The sequence below is a fragment of the Bombina bombina genome, chromosome 9, assembly GCF_027579735.1.
Source record: "Bombina bombina isolate aBomBom1 chromosome 9, aBomBom1.pri, whole genome shotgun sequence".
Classification (NCBI taxonomy): Eukaryota; Metazoa; Chordata; class Amphibia; order Anura; family Bombinatoridae; genus Bombina; species Bombina bombina.
This window is the reverse complement of record NC_069507.1, coordinates 260,127,275-260,142,551: the sequence shown is the minus strand read 5'-3', so window position 1 is coordinate 260,142,551 and position 15,277 is coordinate 260,127,275. Positions and strand designations below refer to the sequence as shown.

The 15,277-nt window shown below is 39.3% G+C and overlaps 1 protein-coding gene across 1 annotated transcript in view; it reads right to left on the bottom strand.

Moving 5' to 3' along the window:
- Window positions 1–15,277, bottom strand: part of LOC128639694 (trypsin) — a 36,300-nt gene that overhangs the window by 12,476 nt on the left and 8,547 nt on the right. Inside the window, exon 4 of the mRNA XM_053691815.1 lies at window positions 8,458–8,594. Within this exon, the coding sequence (XP_053547790.1) occupies window positions 8,458–8,594 (137 nt within the window). The remainder of the gene's footprint in view (window positions 1–8,457; window positions 8,595–15,277) is intronic.

The window sequence follows — 15,277 nt, the reverse complement described above, 5'->3', positions numbered from 1 at the left end:
ATATTTACAAACATAAGAAAAATATTACAACAATTTTAAACTAATTACACCTACTCTAAGCCCCCTAATAAAATAACAAAGCCCCCCAAAATAAAAAATTCCCTACCCTATTCTAAATTAAAAAAAGTTACAAGCTCTTTTACCTTACCAGCCCTGAACAGGGCCCTTTGCGGGGCATGCCCCAAGAATTTCAGCTCTTTTGCCTGTAAAAAAAAACATACAATACCCCCCCCAACATTACAACCCACCACCCACATACCCCTAATCTAACCCAAACCCCCCTTAAATAAACCTAACACTAAGCCCCTGAAGATCTTCCTACCTTGTCTTCACCTCACCAGGTATCACCGATCCGTCCTTGCTCCAAGATCTTCATCCAACCCAAGCGGGGGTTGGCGATCCATAATCCGGTCCAGAAGAGGCTCCAAAGTCTTCCTCCTATCCGGCAAGAAGAGGACATCCGGACCGGCAAACATCTTCTCCAAGCGGCATCTTCGATCTTCTTCCATCCGGAGCGAAGCGGCAGGATCCTGAAGACATCCAGCGCGGAACATCCATCCGGACCGACGACTGAACGACGAATGACTGTTCCTTTAAGGGACGTCATCCAAGATGGCGTCCCTCGAATTCCGATTGGCTGATAGGATTCTATCAGCCAATCGGAATTAAGGTAGGAATTTTCTGATTGGCTGATGGAATCAGCCAATCAGAATCAAGTTCAATCCGATTGGCTGATCCAATCAGCCAATCAGATTGAGCTCGCATTCTATTGGCTGTTCCGATCAGCCAATAGAATGCGAGCTCAATCTGATTGGCTGATTGGATCGGCCAATCGGATTGAACTAGATTCTGATTGGCTGATTCCATCAGCCAATCAGAAAATTCCTACCTTAATTCCGATTGGCTGATAGAATCCTATCAGCCAATCGGAATTCGAGGGACGCCATCTTGGATGACGTCCCTTAAAGGAACAGTCATTCGTTGTTCAGTCGTCGGTCCGGATGGATGTTCCGCGCTGGATGTCTTCAGGATCCTGCCGCTTCGCTCCGGATGGAAGAAGATCGAAGATGCCGCTTGGAGAAGATGTTTGCCGGTCCGGATGTCCTCTTCTTGCCGGATAGGAGGAAGACTTTGGAGCCTCTTCTGGACCGGATTATGGATCGCCAACCCCCGCTTGGGTTGGATGAAGATCTTGGAGCCAGGACGGATCGGTGATACCTGGATGGTGAAGACAAGGTAGGAAGATCTTCAGGGGCTTAGTGTTAGGTTTATTTAAGGGGGGTTTGGGTTAGATTAGGGGTATGTGGGTGGTGGGTTGTAATGTTGGGGGGGGGTATTGTATGTTTTTTTTTACAGGCAAAAGAGCTGAAATTCTTGGGGCATGCCCCGCAAAGGGCCCTGTTCAGGGCTGGTAAGGTAAAAGAGCTTGTAACTTTTTTAATTTAGAATAGGGTAGGGAATTTTTTATTTTGGGGGGCTTTGTTATTTTATTAGGGGGCTTAGAGTAGGTGTAATTAGTTTAAAATTGTTGTAATATTTTTCTTATGTTTGTAAATATTTTTTTATTTTCTGTAACTTAGTTCTTTTTTATTTTTTGTACTTTAGCTAGTTTATTTAATTGTATTTATTTGTAGGTATTGTATTTAATTAATTTATTGATAGTGTAGTGTTAGGTTAATTGTAGGTAATTGTAGGTAGTTTATTTAATTATTTTATTGATAGGGTAGTGTTAGGTTTAATTATAACTTAGGTTAGGATTTATTTTACAGGTAAATTTGTTATTATTTTAACTAGGTAACTATTAAATAGTTCTTAACTATTTAATAGCTATTGTACCTGGTTAAAATAATTACAAAGTTGCCTGTAAAATAAATATTAATCCTAAAATAGCTATAATATAATTATAATTTATATTGTAGCTATATTAGGATTTATTTTACAGGTAAGTATTTAGCTTTAAATAGGAATCATTTATTTAATAAGAGTTAATTTATTTAGTTAGATGTAAATTATATTTAACTTAGGGGGGTGTTAGTGTTAGGGTTAGACTTAGCTTTAGGGGTTAATACATTTATTAGAATAGCGGTGAGCTCCGATCGGAAGATTAGGGGTTAATAATTGAAGTTAGGTGTCGGCGATGTTAGGGAGGGCAGATTAGGGGTTAATACTATTTATGATAGGGTTAGTGAGGCGGATTAGGGGTTAATAACTTTATTATAGTAGCGCTCAGGTCCGCTCGGCAGATTAGGGGTTAATAAGTGTAGGCAGGTGTCGGCGACGTTGTGGGGGGCAGGTTAGGGGTTAATAAATATAATATAGGGGTCGGCGGTGTTAGGGGTAGCAGATTAGGGGTACATAGGGATAACGTAGGTTGCGGCGTTTTACGGAGCGGCAGATTAGGGGTTAAAAGTGTAATGCAGGGGTCAGCGATAGCGGGGGCGGCAGATTAGAGGTTAATAAGTGTAAGGTTAGGGGTGTTTAGACTCGGGGTACATGTTAGAGTGTTAGGTGCAGACGTAGGAAGTGTTTCCCCATAGGAAACAATGGGGCTGCGTTAGGAGCTGAACGCTGCTTTTTTGCAGGTGTTAGGTTTTTTTTCAGCTCAAACAGTCCCATTGTTTCCTATGGGAGAATCGTGCACGAGCACGTTTTTGAGGCCGGCCGCGTCCGTAAGCAACTCTGGTATCGAGAGTTGCATTTGCGGTAAAAATGCTCTACGCTCCTTTTTTGGAGCCTAACGCAGCATTTGTTTTAACTCTCGATACCAGAGTTAAATTTATGGTGTGGCCAGAAAAAAGCCTGCGGAGCGTTAACAGCCCTTTTACCGCCGAACTCCAAATCTAGGCCTCAGGCTCAAATAAAGTAACTGGAATGCCTAATCTCTAAAATATTATACTTTATCATACACCTTAAGTTGTCCTGAATAGATATCTCATAAAATCTACAACCTATTTAGACGATGTGAGAGAAGCTGCAGGAGTGAGTGCAATAGCAGCTAAACCGCCATTGAAAAGGTGAAGACCCACAGGAGGCTCTAGGACATAAGAACAGCGGATACCATCTATTCTCCTTGCTACATCATGGCTATAGATGCGGCACTACACAGGTTTGAGGAGAACGTGTGTGAGGTCTTGGAGGACAGCTATTCAGAACTGAGCCTATTGATGGCACAATTACTCCAACATGTCTCCACCTCACATGGCATACAAGATGGCGGTACAGAATCAGGATCCGTCACTGACAGCCTGGATGCCTCAGCGACGCCTGCTAAACACCGGACCCAACTCCTTATTCTCAACGGGGCATGGATGACTGACAAGGCAGAGAAGCCTGAGCGGAGAAATCTAACTACACTGGGATCAGCAGCTCGCTCACAGCCTCACCTTAGGTCGGAGAGGAATGCGCCACCGGCAGAGAGGGATATCCTGAAAGGAGACAGCGCATATAAGCGTGGCCCACACGGCGAACGATCACCTACCAAGACAAGGACACTGACCTCAGAGGAAACCGGAGGTTCGGAGGTGACCGCTCAGGAGGTAAAATTTAAAGAACTATCTACAGACAAGCAGAACCGCATAGATAATTCCTGCTCTCTGCTTCAATGGTGGATGAAAGCTTACCAGTCTGCTATGGGCATAGGCTGAAGAGCCAGCGAAATAACTTTTGACATCAGCCTGCATTCTTGTGAAGTGCGGGATGGGACTCCCCTGTTTCCACTTTCCTGGAGGCTATATGGCTGAGATCTCACTAAGGGGAAAACTGGACATAGCGTGTAAAAATTTTGTTTTAATTAGAGTATATTTGTGCCCACAACTGATGTTAATACACATGGGTCAGGTTTGCTGCGTATAATTGAGTCAATACTGCTTATTATACTATTTGTTGCTTGTCTATATGCCATCAAACAGCCTGCTACTCTCCCTATCTAAATGTATAGAAGTCCTTATATATATATATATATATATATATATATATATATATACTTCTACTTAGCTCAAGGAGTGATAGAATACCACTTAGCTTATATGCATGAATGTAATATAGCAGCTTAAATTGTTTTCACTTACTAATCCTGTGATTTCCCTCATTAACCTATAAGAGCTGATAAGATTTACAGTACTTACTTTTCTATCTATGCTTCTAAAGGTTATGACAAATCTCTCTTATAACAGGTGTTATTTACAAATGTTGACTTAAGGTTTGGGATATATAATTACACCCACGCATGCTCCTAATAATCTTTATAATATGTAGCATTTATGTTTATTGTGCATTGCCTATATAGGGAACATTTCAACTATTGCTAAACTATTTATATGGCATGAGATATCTGTAAAGGTATATTAAGTGCCGCCTTGCTAGTGACAGGTGCATGTTTCTCAGAGTCTATATCTTTTGTGTTATATTCGTATACATCACATCTAGCCATGATATTAGCTTTTAGCTGCTATATGGACACATGTAATTACCTCTTATCACATGGTATATGCCTACATATATACGTATATTGTCTGTGTTTTTATTAGTTTATTTGAATCTATCCTCAGAGAGATTGTGTAGTTCGCATGAATATGCAGTGAGCATTTTTCATACCACATACCATTATCCAAGTTGTATATACTATGCCCAAGCCAGAGTTGTTTAGTTATGCCTTACACTATATGCAATAGTTGAGCAGCCTAAGAGTTACTAGTAAAATTCTATCATAATCCCTATTAGATATATGGATAGGCCCTTTACTCCATAGGACAATATCCCTGATTCACGGCTCAGTTATCTTAAGTACTGAGACTTACTTTCCTTTACGGAAATAGGAGGAAAATAGAAAAAGTTGAGAGCCTAAGTGTATATTTGTTGGACTAGGTATCTTGTATTTACGCCTATTAAATCTATTCCTTACCAATACCCATCAGTTAAGCTATCTTTGGCACCCTGTTAATTTATATGTTTTGATTAAGTACTTTGCCTATGTTAACTCTCACATTACTTCATCTCTGGGTGTCATAGTAATACTTGGCTGTTAATCACTATTAGGATATACTTAAAGGCATCTCCTCCTTCAGCCCTAGACGCATCACCCTGATTATAGAGTTTGAAAGTAAACTACACTCTACATTCTCCAGTTCTCTTTGTCCATGCTGGGTGTAGATGCTAGGATCCTGGCGACTGGAAAGCTATATAATCCCCAACTCATGTTATATGTAACCCCTAGACTAGCTGATATTATACTATGTAAAAAACCTTTTAGTGTGAGTAGGCATTACTTTTCCATTATGGTGATGTTTTTATATATGACTCTCATTTTATGCATACCGTTGTTATATGTGGAGGTGACACTGTCAGCCCTAATATGATTAAGGGTGTTCCCTGTGTTGTTGATGTTGCTGATGTTGATCTCATTATTAGAATAATTTAACTATCCCCTGCTGGGCCCCATTCCTCCCTTTCCCGCTGGTACTTTTTACCTGCGGATCATATCCCTAGTCCTTTTTCCCACATCGCCCATAGTTAACACTCCCTTAGTAGAGGAGCCTTTCCAGAAGTCATTTATATCCTTTATTCTACAATCCTTATTACCCTTGTACTAACATCCCTCTCAGTGTATAACTGTAATGGGAATTAATCTCATCCATTACGCACACAAGAACCTAGAGACCTTTGCTAAGTCCCTATATAAGAATACTCTCAAATCTTAACTGGTAGCAGCCTGGGAAATATGTTGGCCTTAATACATACTATGGCTCCGCCCTCCACCCCACTCCCCCCCTATATTTAGAGCGGTGCTTACCCGCTGAATATCCCCCCCCCCTACTCCTTCTGCAAGCCCATAAAGAGCTACTCACCTGTCCAGCAACTATTTCTTTATTATATATAATATTGGTCCATCAGACCTAAACCTGTATCATCATCTGGTCAGCCATGTATGCTATTTTATTGCAAAATCGAGGTTTCATTAACGTATCATTAACACTCTTTTATAACTGTCAAAGTATTTTGTTCAAGTTTGCTTGTATCTTTTTCTCTTCTTCGCAAGAGATGTGTTATGTTCTATGTTTGACATGCAAAACCTCAATAAAACATATTTAAAAAAAAAAAAGATACCATAGGACAGTATATTTGGCAAAAAATTAGACCACGCATCCCAAAATCCACAATGTTTCTTCCTAGATTTAGGGGAGGGCTGGGAGTACCAAATATAGAAGTATACAGACAAGCAGTCTTTTTACAACGCCTTGTGGAGTGGTGTCACAACTCAGCAGATAAAAAGTGGATCCAGCTTGATAGGGCAATCTTAAATTCAGACAATATGGGAATTTGGGCCTGGATTTCTCCAAAATCGAGGCCTAATGAGATCTCCCGCTACCCATTGTGGAACGAATTGTTTATAATATGGGATAAAATCCTTAAAACTTCTACTCGCCTCTCCTCCATGCTCTCCCCAATGACACCATACAAGTGCAACCCTGACCTACCGACTGCAAACTTCCCCTCATTGACTTGTACCTCCCCACACATACAGGAATTCACCTTGAAAAACGTACTAGAGGGGGGCAGACTGAAACAGAGGGAGATCATGGTTGGGGGCGACGGAGGGCTTCCTCCTCCGTGGTTCGCATATACACAATTAGCGCACTTTGTCCAGACACACAAGAAAAGGGATGCATTTAACCGCCCAATGACCAGATTTGAAATCCTATGTACACAACAATCCCATCCTAGGCACCTCATATCCAAAATCTACAACATATTACTGACTAATAGTGGTACAGAATATCTCTCTTATACTCTCAAATGGGCTAAAGACTTAGAAAGGGAGATCAGTCAGGAAGAATGGGACTGGGCCCTCGCGAGCCATAGGGAGGCCACGGTTTCTTCCAGCATTATGGAAATGAACTTTAAGCTACTGGCGAGGTGGTAGTGGAAAAAAGTGGAAAGAAGTAGTGGAAAATGCTGGAGGGGATGTGGGGAAGAAGCAGATCTGATACATATCTGGTGGTCATGTAGAGACATGGACAATTTCTGGTCAGAGGTGATCTCTGAAATGAATACCAAACTTAACATACACATACAAAAAGACCCAAGTATCCTTCTCTTTTTGGACTTACCTAAAATTCGAAACAAACCTAATAGACTTTTGCTGTATATCATGTTAAACAGCGCCAAACTTCTTATACCGCAAAGATGGAAATCATGTGAGGTCCCCACATTAGTTACATGGCAAAGGCAGGTTACATCACTGCTCCAAATAGAAAGATACCAGTACATGAAAAATGGTAACATGGAAATATATGAGGCGATGCTAGAGTTGTGGAACCCTTCCGAGGCCAATATAGGTTAGCTAAATGATGCCCTTAATATATATATTTATAATACATAGAAGTTCACATGCCACATTAATTGGACATATCTGCTCACCTCCTACCCCCCCCCCTTCCCCCTCCCTTTTTTTTTTTTTTCTCTCTCTCTTTCTTTTCCCTTTTCTTATTCTCTCCCCTCTTTCCTCCTTGTCTTTCCTCTTCTACCTTCCTGACTATGCTATTATATATAACTAAAACTGACACTGACAGAAGTACATTGTAGGCTTAGTAAGTAGACTAATCCTAAATACTGAATTACACAATTAGACCTTTATATGTTTGCTAGGTTATTGCTTATTGTTTTATTAATGTTTACAACAGAAAAATAAAAATAGAGCCATAACAGTTTGAAAAAGAGAAAATAATATGGACTCCTAAGCTCCCGGCCTGGGAGTTTGGGGATTATAATCAACCTCCAGATTATCAAAGGACTTTATTTTGTTGTTTTTTTGCATGGAAATCTGATCTACACTACATTTATGTATGTTCTCTTATCCTTTTGCTTATTGTAATTTCTTTATGCTCAATAAAAATTTTCATAAAAAAAAACAAAAAAAAACTTCATGCTAAAGCTTTATTTGACCGCAAATTTATGCAGAGCTGAGCGCCTTCATTCGCCCACTGCAAAACTCTATCTTTTTCATTGAGGTGACGTTTTCACCTCTTATAGATATAGGAGCCGATTTATTAAAGTGCGGACGGACATTATACGATGTAGTGTATCATGTCAGCTGCACATCGATAAATGCTGACAGCATACAGTGTTGGCATTTATCATTGCATAAGCAGTTTTTGTGAACTGCTTGTGCAATACCGCCCCCTGCAGATTCGCGGCCAATCAGCCGCTAGCAGGGGATGTCAATCAGCCCGATAGTATAGGATTGGGTGGATTGATGTCCGCAGCCTCAGAGCAGGCGGACAAGTTATGGAGCAGTGGTCTTTAGACCGCTGCTTTATAACTACAGTTTCCGGCGAGCTTGAAGGCTCGTGCTGAAATAATTCGCCCCCATAGAATATATTAAAATAATATTAATATTTCTGGCTATTTCTCTGTCTGAATGCATATTATACAATTATGTAACATACAATGCATACTCACCTGGCAGGAATCTTTCTCTCCCTCTAAATACCCCATACAGGTCATGTTGTCTGTGATTCGCTTTGGGTACGCATTGCTGCACTCCTGGTTAGATAGAATAGGGGCATCCAAACACTGCAGAACATCTGGAAAATGGACTATTAAAACAAAGGAATACAAAGTTTACAGCCGGCCACGAGAGGGAGCAATATACTTATATGTTAAAACATTTATGCATGAAATCATTTCTTATTATGAAGTTAGGGAAGTAAATGAAAAATACTTTTGGCTAGATTACAAATAGAGTGATAATCTATCGCGCTCCCGCAAATGGGAAATGTATTCTTGATTAATAACCAGCGATTACAAGTGGCTGGTTATTGCTACCACAAGCTCGCGGTAGCAATTAGCGCTTATAAAAAACCCCAGAGATCAGAGCTTTTTCTAATTGTTCCTCAAATGCCCCCGAGTGTTAGTTTTCTTTCTTTTTTTTAAATGTAGCCGTTTTTTTTAAACTGCAGTTAGCAGTTTTTGGGGGCTAAAGTTGGCGGGAGTGGGGTGTTAGAAAAAAAAGGCACTGAAATGTCTATGGGAACTGTGTGTTCCCTATAAAAAAAATATGTATATATTTATATACATTAATTTTTACAATCTGCTGCCATCGCTGCAAAACGTACCCCCTTTGCTGCGCTAGTTCTTATGCCGGCATGAGAATGAGGCTCCCTTTGGAGCCAATGGAAGCACACTCTCTTGAGCGCAATGCTTCCCAGCAATGTGAATGCGAGCTAAACTTTCTGTCAACTTGTAATACCAGCGCACATTAGCGTGCACTGGTATTACTCAGTTGGGCGCAAATATTGCTTTCACGAAAGCAATATTTAGTGCTCCACTTGAAATCTGGCCCTTTATAATTAATCTACACTTGCACACATAACAGTACAGCATAGTAACAATACCAGTTAACAGTTTTACGAGTTTTGCGTTACGGCTTTTAACGCTGAAAAAAATGGCAATTCCAGCGTAATGGCCAGTAACGCATATTACGAGTCGTGTCGGTATTGCTATACCGCAAGCATTTTAGCCTGTAACGCAATGTCCATTCCACACTCAATAAAATTACGTTTTGGAGGGGGATTTTCATAGCGCCAGTATTACAGGTTGTGCGGTCCGGCTAAAATGCTTGCGTTACAGCCTATACCGACACGATCCATACCCGCATCTGAGATCAGTAGTTATGAGTTTTGCGCAACAAAAATGTTTCACAAAACTCATAACTAAAGTGTTACAAAGTACACTAACACCCATAAACTACTTATTAACCCCTAAATCGCCACCCTCCCGCATTGCAAACACTATTTTAAACTTATTAACCCCTAATCTGCCACCCACCCACTTTGGGACTATTAAATAAACCTAATAACCCCTAATCTGCCGTCCCCAACATCACCGACACTATATAAACATATTAACCCCTAAACCTCAGCTCTCCGACATCGTCTCCACTATAATAAACATTAACCCCGAAACTGCCGGCCCCCCACATCGCAAAATACTAAATTAAACTACTAAACCTAACACCCCCCTAACATTAAATTAAAATTACAATATAACTATCTTAAAATACATAAAAACTTACCTCTGAAATAAAAAAAATCTAAGTTTAAACTATAAATTAACCTATCATAACTATTCTAATAAAATTAAAAAAAACTACCAATTAAAAAAATCTAAATTACAAATGAAAAAAAAACTAACACTACGAAGAAAAATTTAAAAATCTAAAATAACAAAAAATAATAAACACTAAATTACGAAACATAAAAAACACAAAGCTTACAAAAAATAATAAACAAAATTATCAAAAATAAAAACAATTACACCTAATCTAATAGCCCTATAAAAATAAAAACAATTACACCTAATCTAATAGCCCTATAAAAATAAAAACAATTACACCTAATCTAATAGCCCTATAAAAATAAAAACAATTACACCTAATCTAATAGCCCTATAAAAATAAAAACAATTACACCTAATCTATTAGCCCTATAAAAATAAAAACAATTACACCTAATCTAATAGCCCTATAAAAATAAAAAGCCCTTCAAAATAAGGACACCCCCTAGCCTACAATAAACTACCAATAGCCCTTAAAAGGGCCTTTTGTAGGGCATTTCCCTAAGTTAAAAAGCTCTTTTACCTGTAAAAAAATACAAAGACCCTCAACAGTAAAACCCACCACCCAACCAACCCCCCAAAATAAAAAAAACTAACTCTGAAAAAAACCTAAGCTATCCATTGCCCATTTGTATGGGTATTGACCTTAAAAGGGCATTCAGCTGTTTTTTTTTTTATTGCCATTAAAAGGGCATTCAGCTGTTTTTTTTATTGCCATTAAAAGGGCATTCAGCTGTTTTTTTTTATTGCCATTAAAAGGGCATTCAGCTGTTTTTTTTATTGACATTAAAAGGGCATTCAGCTGTTTTTTTTTTATTGCCATTAAAAGGGCATTCAGCATTAAAAAGAGCTGTTTAACTTAGGACAATGCCCTACAAAAGGCCCTTTTAAGGGCTATTGGTAGTTTATTGTAGGCTAGGGGGGGTTTTATTTGGGGGGGGGGGGCTTTTTTATTTTTATAGGGCTATTAGATTAGGTGTAATTGTTTTTTTATTTTTGATAATTTTGATAATTTTGTTTATTATTTTTTATAAGCTTAGTGTTTTTTATTTTTCGTAATTGGTAGTTTTTTTAATTTTATTAGAATAGTTATGTTAGGTTAATTTATAATTTAAATGTAGTTTTTTTTATTTCACAGGTAAATTTTAATTTATTTTAAGATAGTTATATTGTAATTTTAATTTAAAGTTAGGGGGTGTTAGGTTTAGGGGTTAATAGTTTAATTTAGTGTTTTGCGATGTGGGGGGCTGGCGGTTTTGGGGTTAATAGGTTTATTTAGTGGCGGCGATGTGGGAGGTTGGAGGTTTAGGGGTTAATAGGTTTATTTAGTGGTGGCAATGTGGGAGGTAGGAGGTTAAGGGGTTAATAACTTTATTATAGTGGCGGCGATGTTGGGGAGCGGCAGATTAGGGGTTAATCATTTTATTTAATGGTGGATTAGGGGTTAATATCTTTTATTAGTGTCAGCGATGTCGGGAGTGGCAGATTAGGGGTCAATAACTTTATTTAGGTGTCAGCGATGTTGAGGGAGGCGGATTAGGGGTGTTTAGACTTGGGGTTTATGTTAGGGTGTTAGGTTTAAACTTAACTTTTTTTTCCCCATAGACATCAATGGGGCTGCGTTACAGAGATTTTTCATTCTGAAACTTCAAGGGGTTAGTTTTTTTCCGAACACTCTCTCCCCATTGATGTCTATGGGGGAGAGCGTGCACGAGCACATCAAAGCAGCCCTTAGAAGTGGTATGGAGCTTAACACCACCATTTCAAATGCACAAGAAGACTTTTCATTAACTCGTAATGGCAGCGCTATAGAGAGTGAAATAACGCAACTTTTTTGGTGTTAGTTTCGCACCCTGTTAAGCGCAAAACTCGTAATCTACACGCTTGTGTTTTATTTTGAACAAGTGCTGACATTTTACTCTCTCTCTCTCTCATACACACACACTTTGGGGTCTTAGGACCGCTGCTTCTTAACTTCCGCTTCAGTCGGAACTGAAGCAGAGAGAGTCGAAAGCAGCATTCGCTGCTTCATAAATCGACCCCACAGTGTCTCTTTCTCACAAAACACTATTTCTCTCTCTCTCTCTCACACACACAAACAATGTCTTTCTCTCTCACACACACTTTCTCTCTCTCACACACACTCACACTGTCTAACGCACATACACACATACTGTCCCACACACACACACACACACAGACACATAGTGTCTCTCACACAAACACTGTTTCTCTTTCTCTATCTCTAACACACACACACACACACTGTTTCTCTCACACACACACTGTCTCTCTCACACATACACACACTGGCCTCTAGTTATCAACGTGTCTACTTACCTGCCATCGCCGGCCCCAATATGCCCGCCTAAGCTCGCCTACCATCGCCGCCGCGGACCTGAATATGCTCTCCAAAGTTATCAATAAATCTGTCAAAAAGCCGTGCACCAAGTACAGGGCGATGAGCAGCGGACTGTGATAGTTATCACTCATCCGATCTCGCTGCTCTTCGGCTTTTTGACAGCTTTATTGACAAGCTGTCACTAAGCACCCACACTAAACTACACCTTTCTACCCCCTATACCGGCGCCCCCGGAGCCCCCCACAACTAAATAAAGTTATTAACCCCTAAACCGCCGCTTCCGGACACCGTCGCAACTATAATAAATGTATTAACCCCTAAACCGCCGCTCCCGGAGCCCACTGCCACCTACATTATACCTAGTAACCCCTATCCTGCCCCTCCAATACAGCCGCCACCTATAATAAATTTATTAACCCCTATCCTGCCGATCCCGGGCGCCTCCACCTATAATAAATTTATTAACCCCTATCCTGCCGATCCCGGACCCCGCCGCAACTAAATAAATCCGGATGGATGAAGATTGAAGACGCCGCCTGGATGATGACTTCAATCGGATGGAAGACTTCTCCAGCGCCCCTTGGATGAAGAATTCGGCCGCTGCGGAAGTCCTCTTCTGTTACATCGGTGGTCGGCTGGCTGAAGATGGCTAAAGGTAGGATGATCTTCAGGGGAGTAGTGTTAGGTTTATTTCAGGGGGGTTTGGGTGGGTTAGAGTAGGGGTATGTGGGTGGTGGGTTTTAATGTTGGGGGGGTTGTATTTTTATTTTACAGGCAAAAGAGCTGAATACTTTGGGGCATGCCCTGCAAAAGGCCCTTTTAAGGGCTGGTAAGGTAACAGAGCTGTTAACTTTTTAATGTAGAATAGGGTAGGACATTTTTTTATTTTGGGGGGCTTTGTTATTTTATTAGGGGGCTTAAATTAGGTGTAAGTAGCTTAAAATTGTTATAATATTTTTTAAACGTTTGTAACTTTTTTTTTTTTTTTTTGTAACAGTTTTTTTTATTTTTTGTACTTTAGTTAGTTTATTTAATTGTATTTAATTGTAGTTATTTGTAGCTAATTTATTTAATTAATTTAATGATAGTGTAGTGTTAGGTTTAATTGTAACTTAGGTTAGGATTTATTTTACAGGTAATTTTGTATTTCTTTTAGCTAGGTAGTTATTAAATAGTTAATAACTATTTAATAACTATTCTAACTAGCTAAAATAAATACAAAGTTGCCTGTAAAATAAATATAAATCCTAAAATAGCTACAATGTAATTATTAATTACATTGTAGCTATCTTAGGGTTTATTTTACAGGTAAGTATTTAGTTTTAAAAAGGAATAATTTATTTAAGTATAGTGTAGTGTTAGGTGTAATTGTAACTTAGGTTAGTTTTTCTTTACAGGTAAATTTCTCTTTATTTTAACTAGGTAGCTATTAAATAGTTAATAACTATTTAATAGCTATTGTACCTAGTTAAAATAAATTGAAAGTTGCCTGTAAAATAAAAATAAATCCTAAAATAGCTATAATATAATTATTATTTATATTGTAGCTATATTAGGGTTTATTTTAAAGGTAAGTATTTAGTTTTAAATAGGATTAATTTAGTTAATAAGAGTTATATTTATTAAGATGTATTTAATTAATATTTAAGTTAGGGGGGTGTTAGGGTTAGGGTTAGATTTAGGTTTAGGGGTTAATAATTTTATTATAGTGGCGGCGGTGTAGGGGGGGCAGGATAGGGGTTAATAAATTTATTATAGTGGTGGCGGTGTAGGGGGGGCAGGAAATAGTTTAATAGGTATTATGTAGGTGGCGGCGGGGTCCGGGAGCGGCGGTTTAGGGGTTAACATATTTATTATAGTGGCTGCGGGGTCCGGGAGTGGCGGTTTAGGGGTTAACATATTTATTATTGTGGCGGCAGGGTCCGGGAGCGGTGGTTTAGGGGTTAACATATTTATTGCAGTGGCTGCGGGGTCCGGGAGCGGCGGTTTAGGGGTTACATATTTATTATAGTGGCGGTGGGGTCCGGGAGCGGCGGTTTAGTGGTTAACATATTTATTGTAGTGGCTGCAGGGTCCGGGGGCGGCGGTTTAGGGGTTAACATATTTATTGTAGTGGCTGCGGGGTCCGGGTGCGGCGGTTTAGGGGTTAACATATTTATTATTGTGGCGGCGGGGTACGGGAGCGGCGGTTTAGGGGTTAACATATTTATTGTAGTGGCTGCACAGGTAAATTTCTATTTATTTTAACTAGGTAGCTATTAAATAGTTAATAACTATTTAATAGCTATTGTACCTAGTTAAAATAAATTGAAAGTTGCCTGTAAAATAAAAATAAATCCTAAGATAGCTATAATATAATTATTATTTATATTGTAGCTATATTAGGGTTTATTTTAAAGGTAAGTATTTAGTTTTAAATAGGATTAATTTAGTTAATAAGAATAATATTTATTTAGATGTATTTAATTAATATTTAAGTTAGGGGGGTGTTAGGGTTAGACTTAGGTTTAGGGGTTAATAATTTTATTATAGTGGCGGCGGTGTAGGGGGGGGCAGGATAGGGGTTAATAGGTATTATGTAGGTGGCGGTGGGGTCTGGGAGCGGTGGTTTAGGGGTTAACATATTTATTGTAGTGGCTGCGGGGTCCGGGAGAGGCGGTTTAGGGGTTAACATATTTATTATAGTGGCGGCAGGATCCGGGAGCTGCGGTTTAGGAGTTAACATATTTATTGTAGTGGCTGTGGGGTCCGGGAGCGGTGGTTTAGGGGTTAACATATTTATTGTAGTGGCTGCGGGGTCCG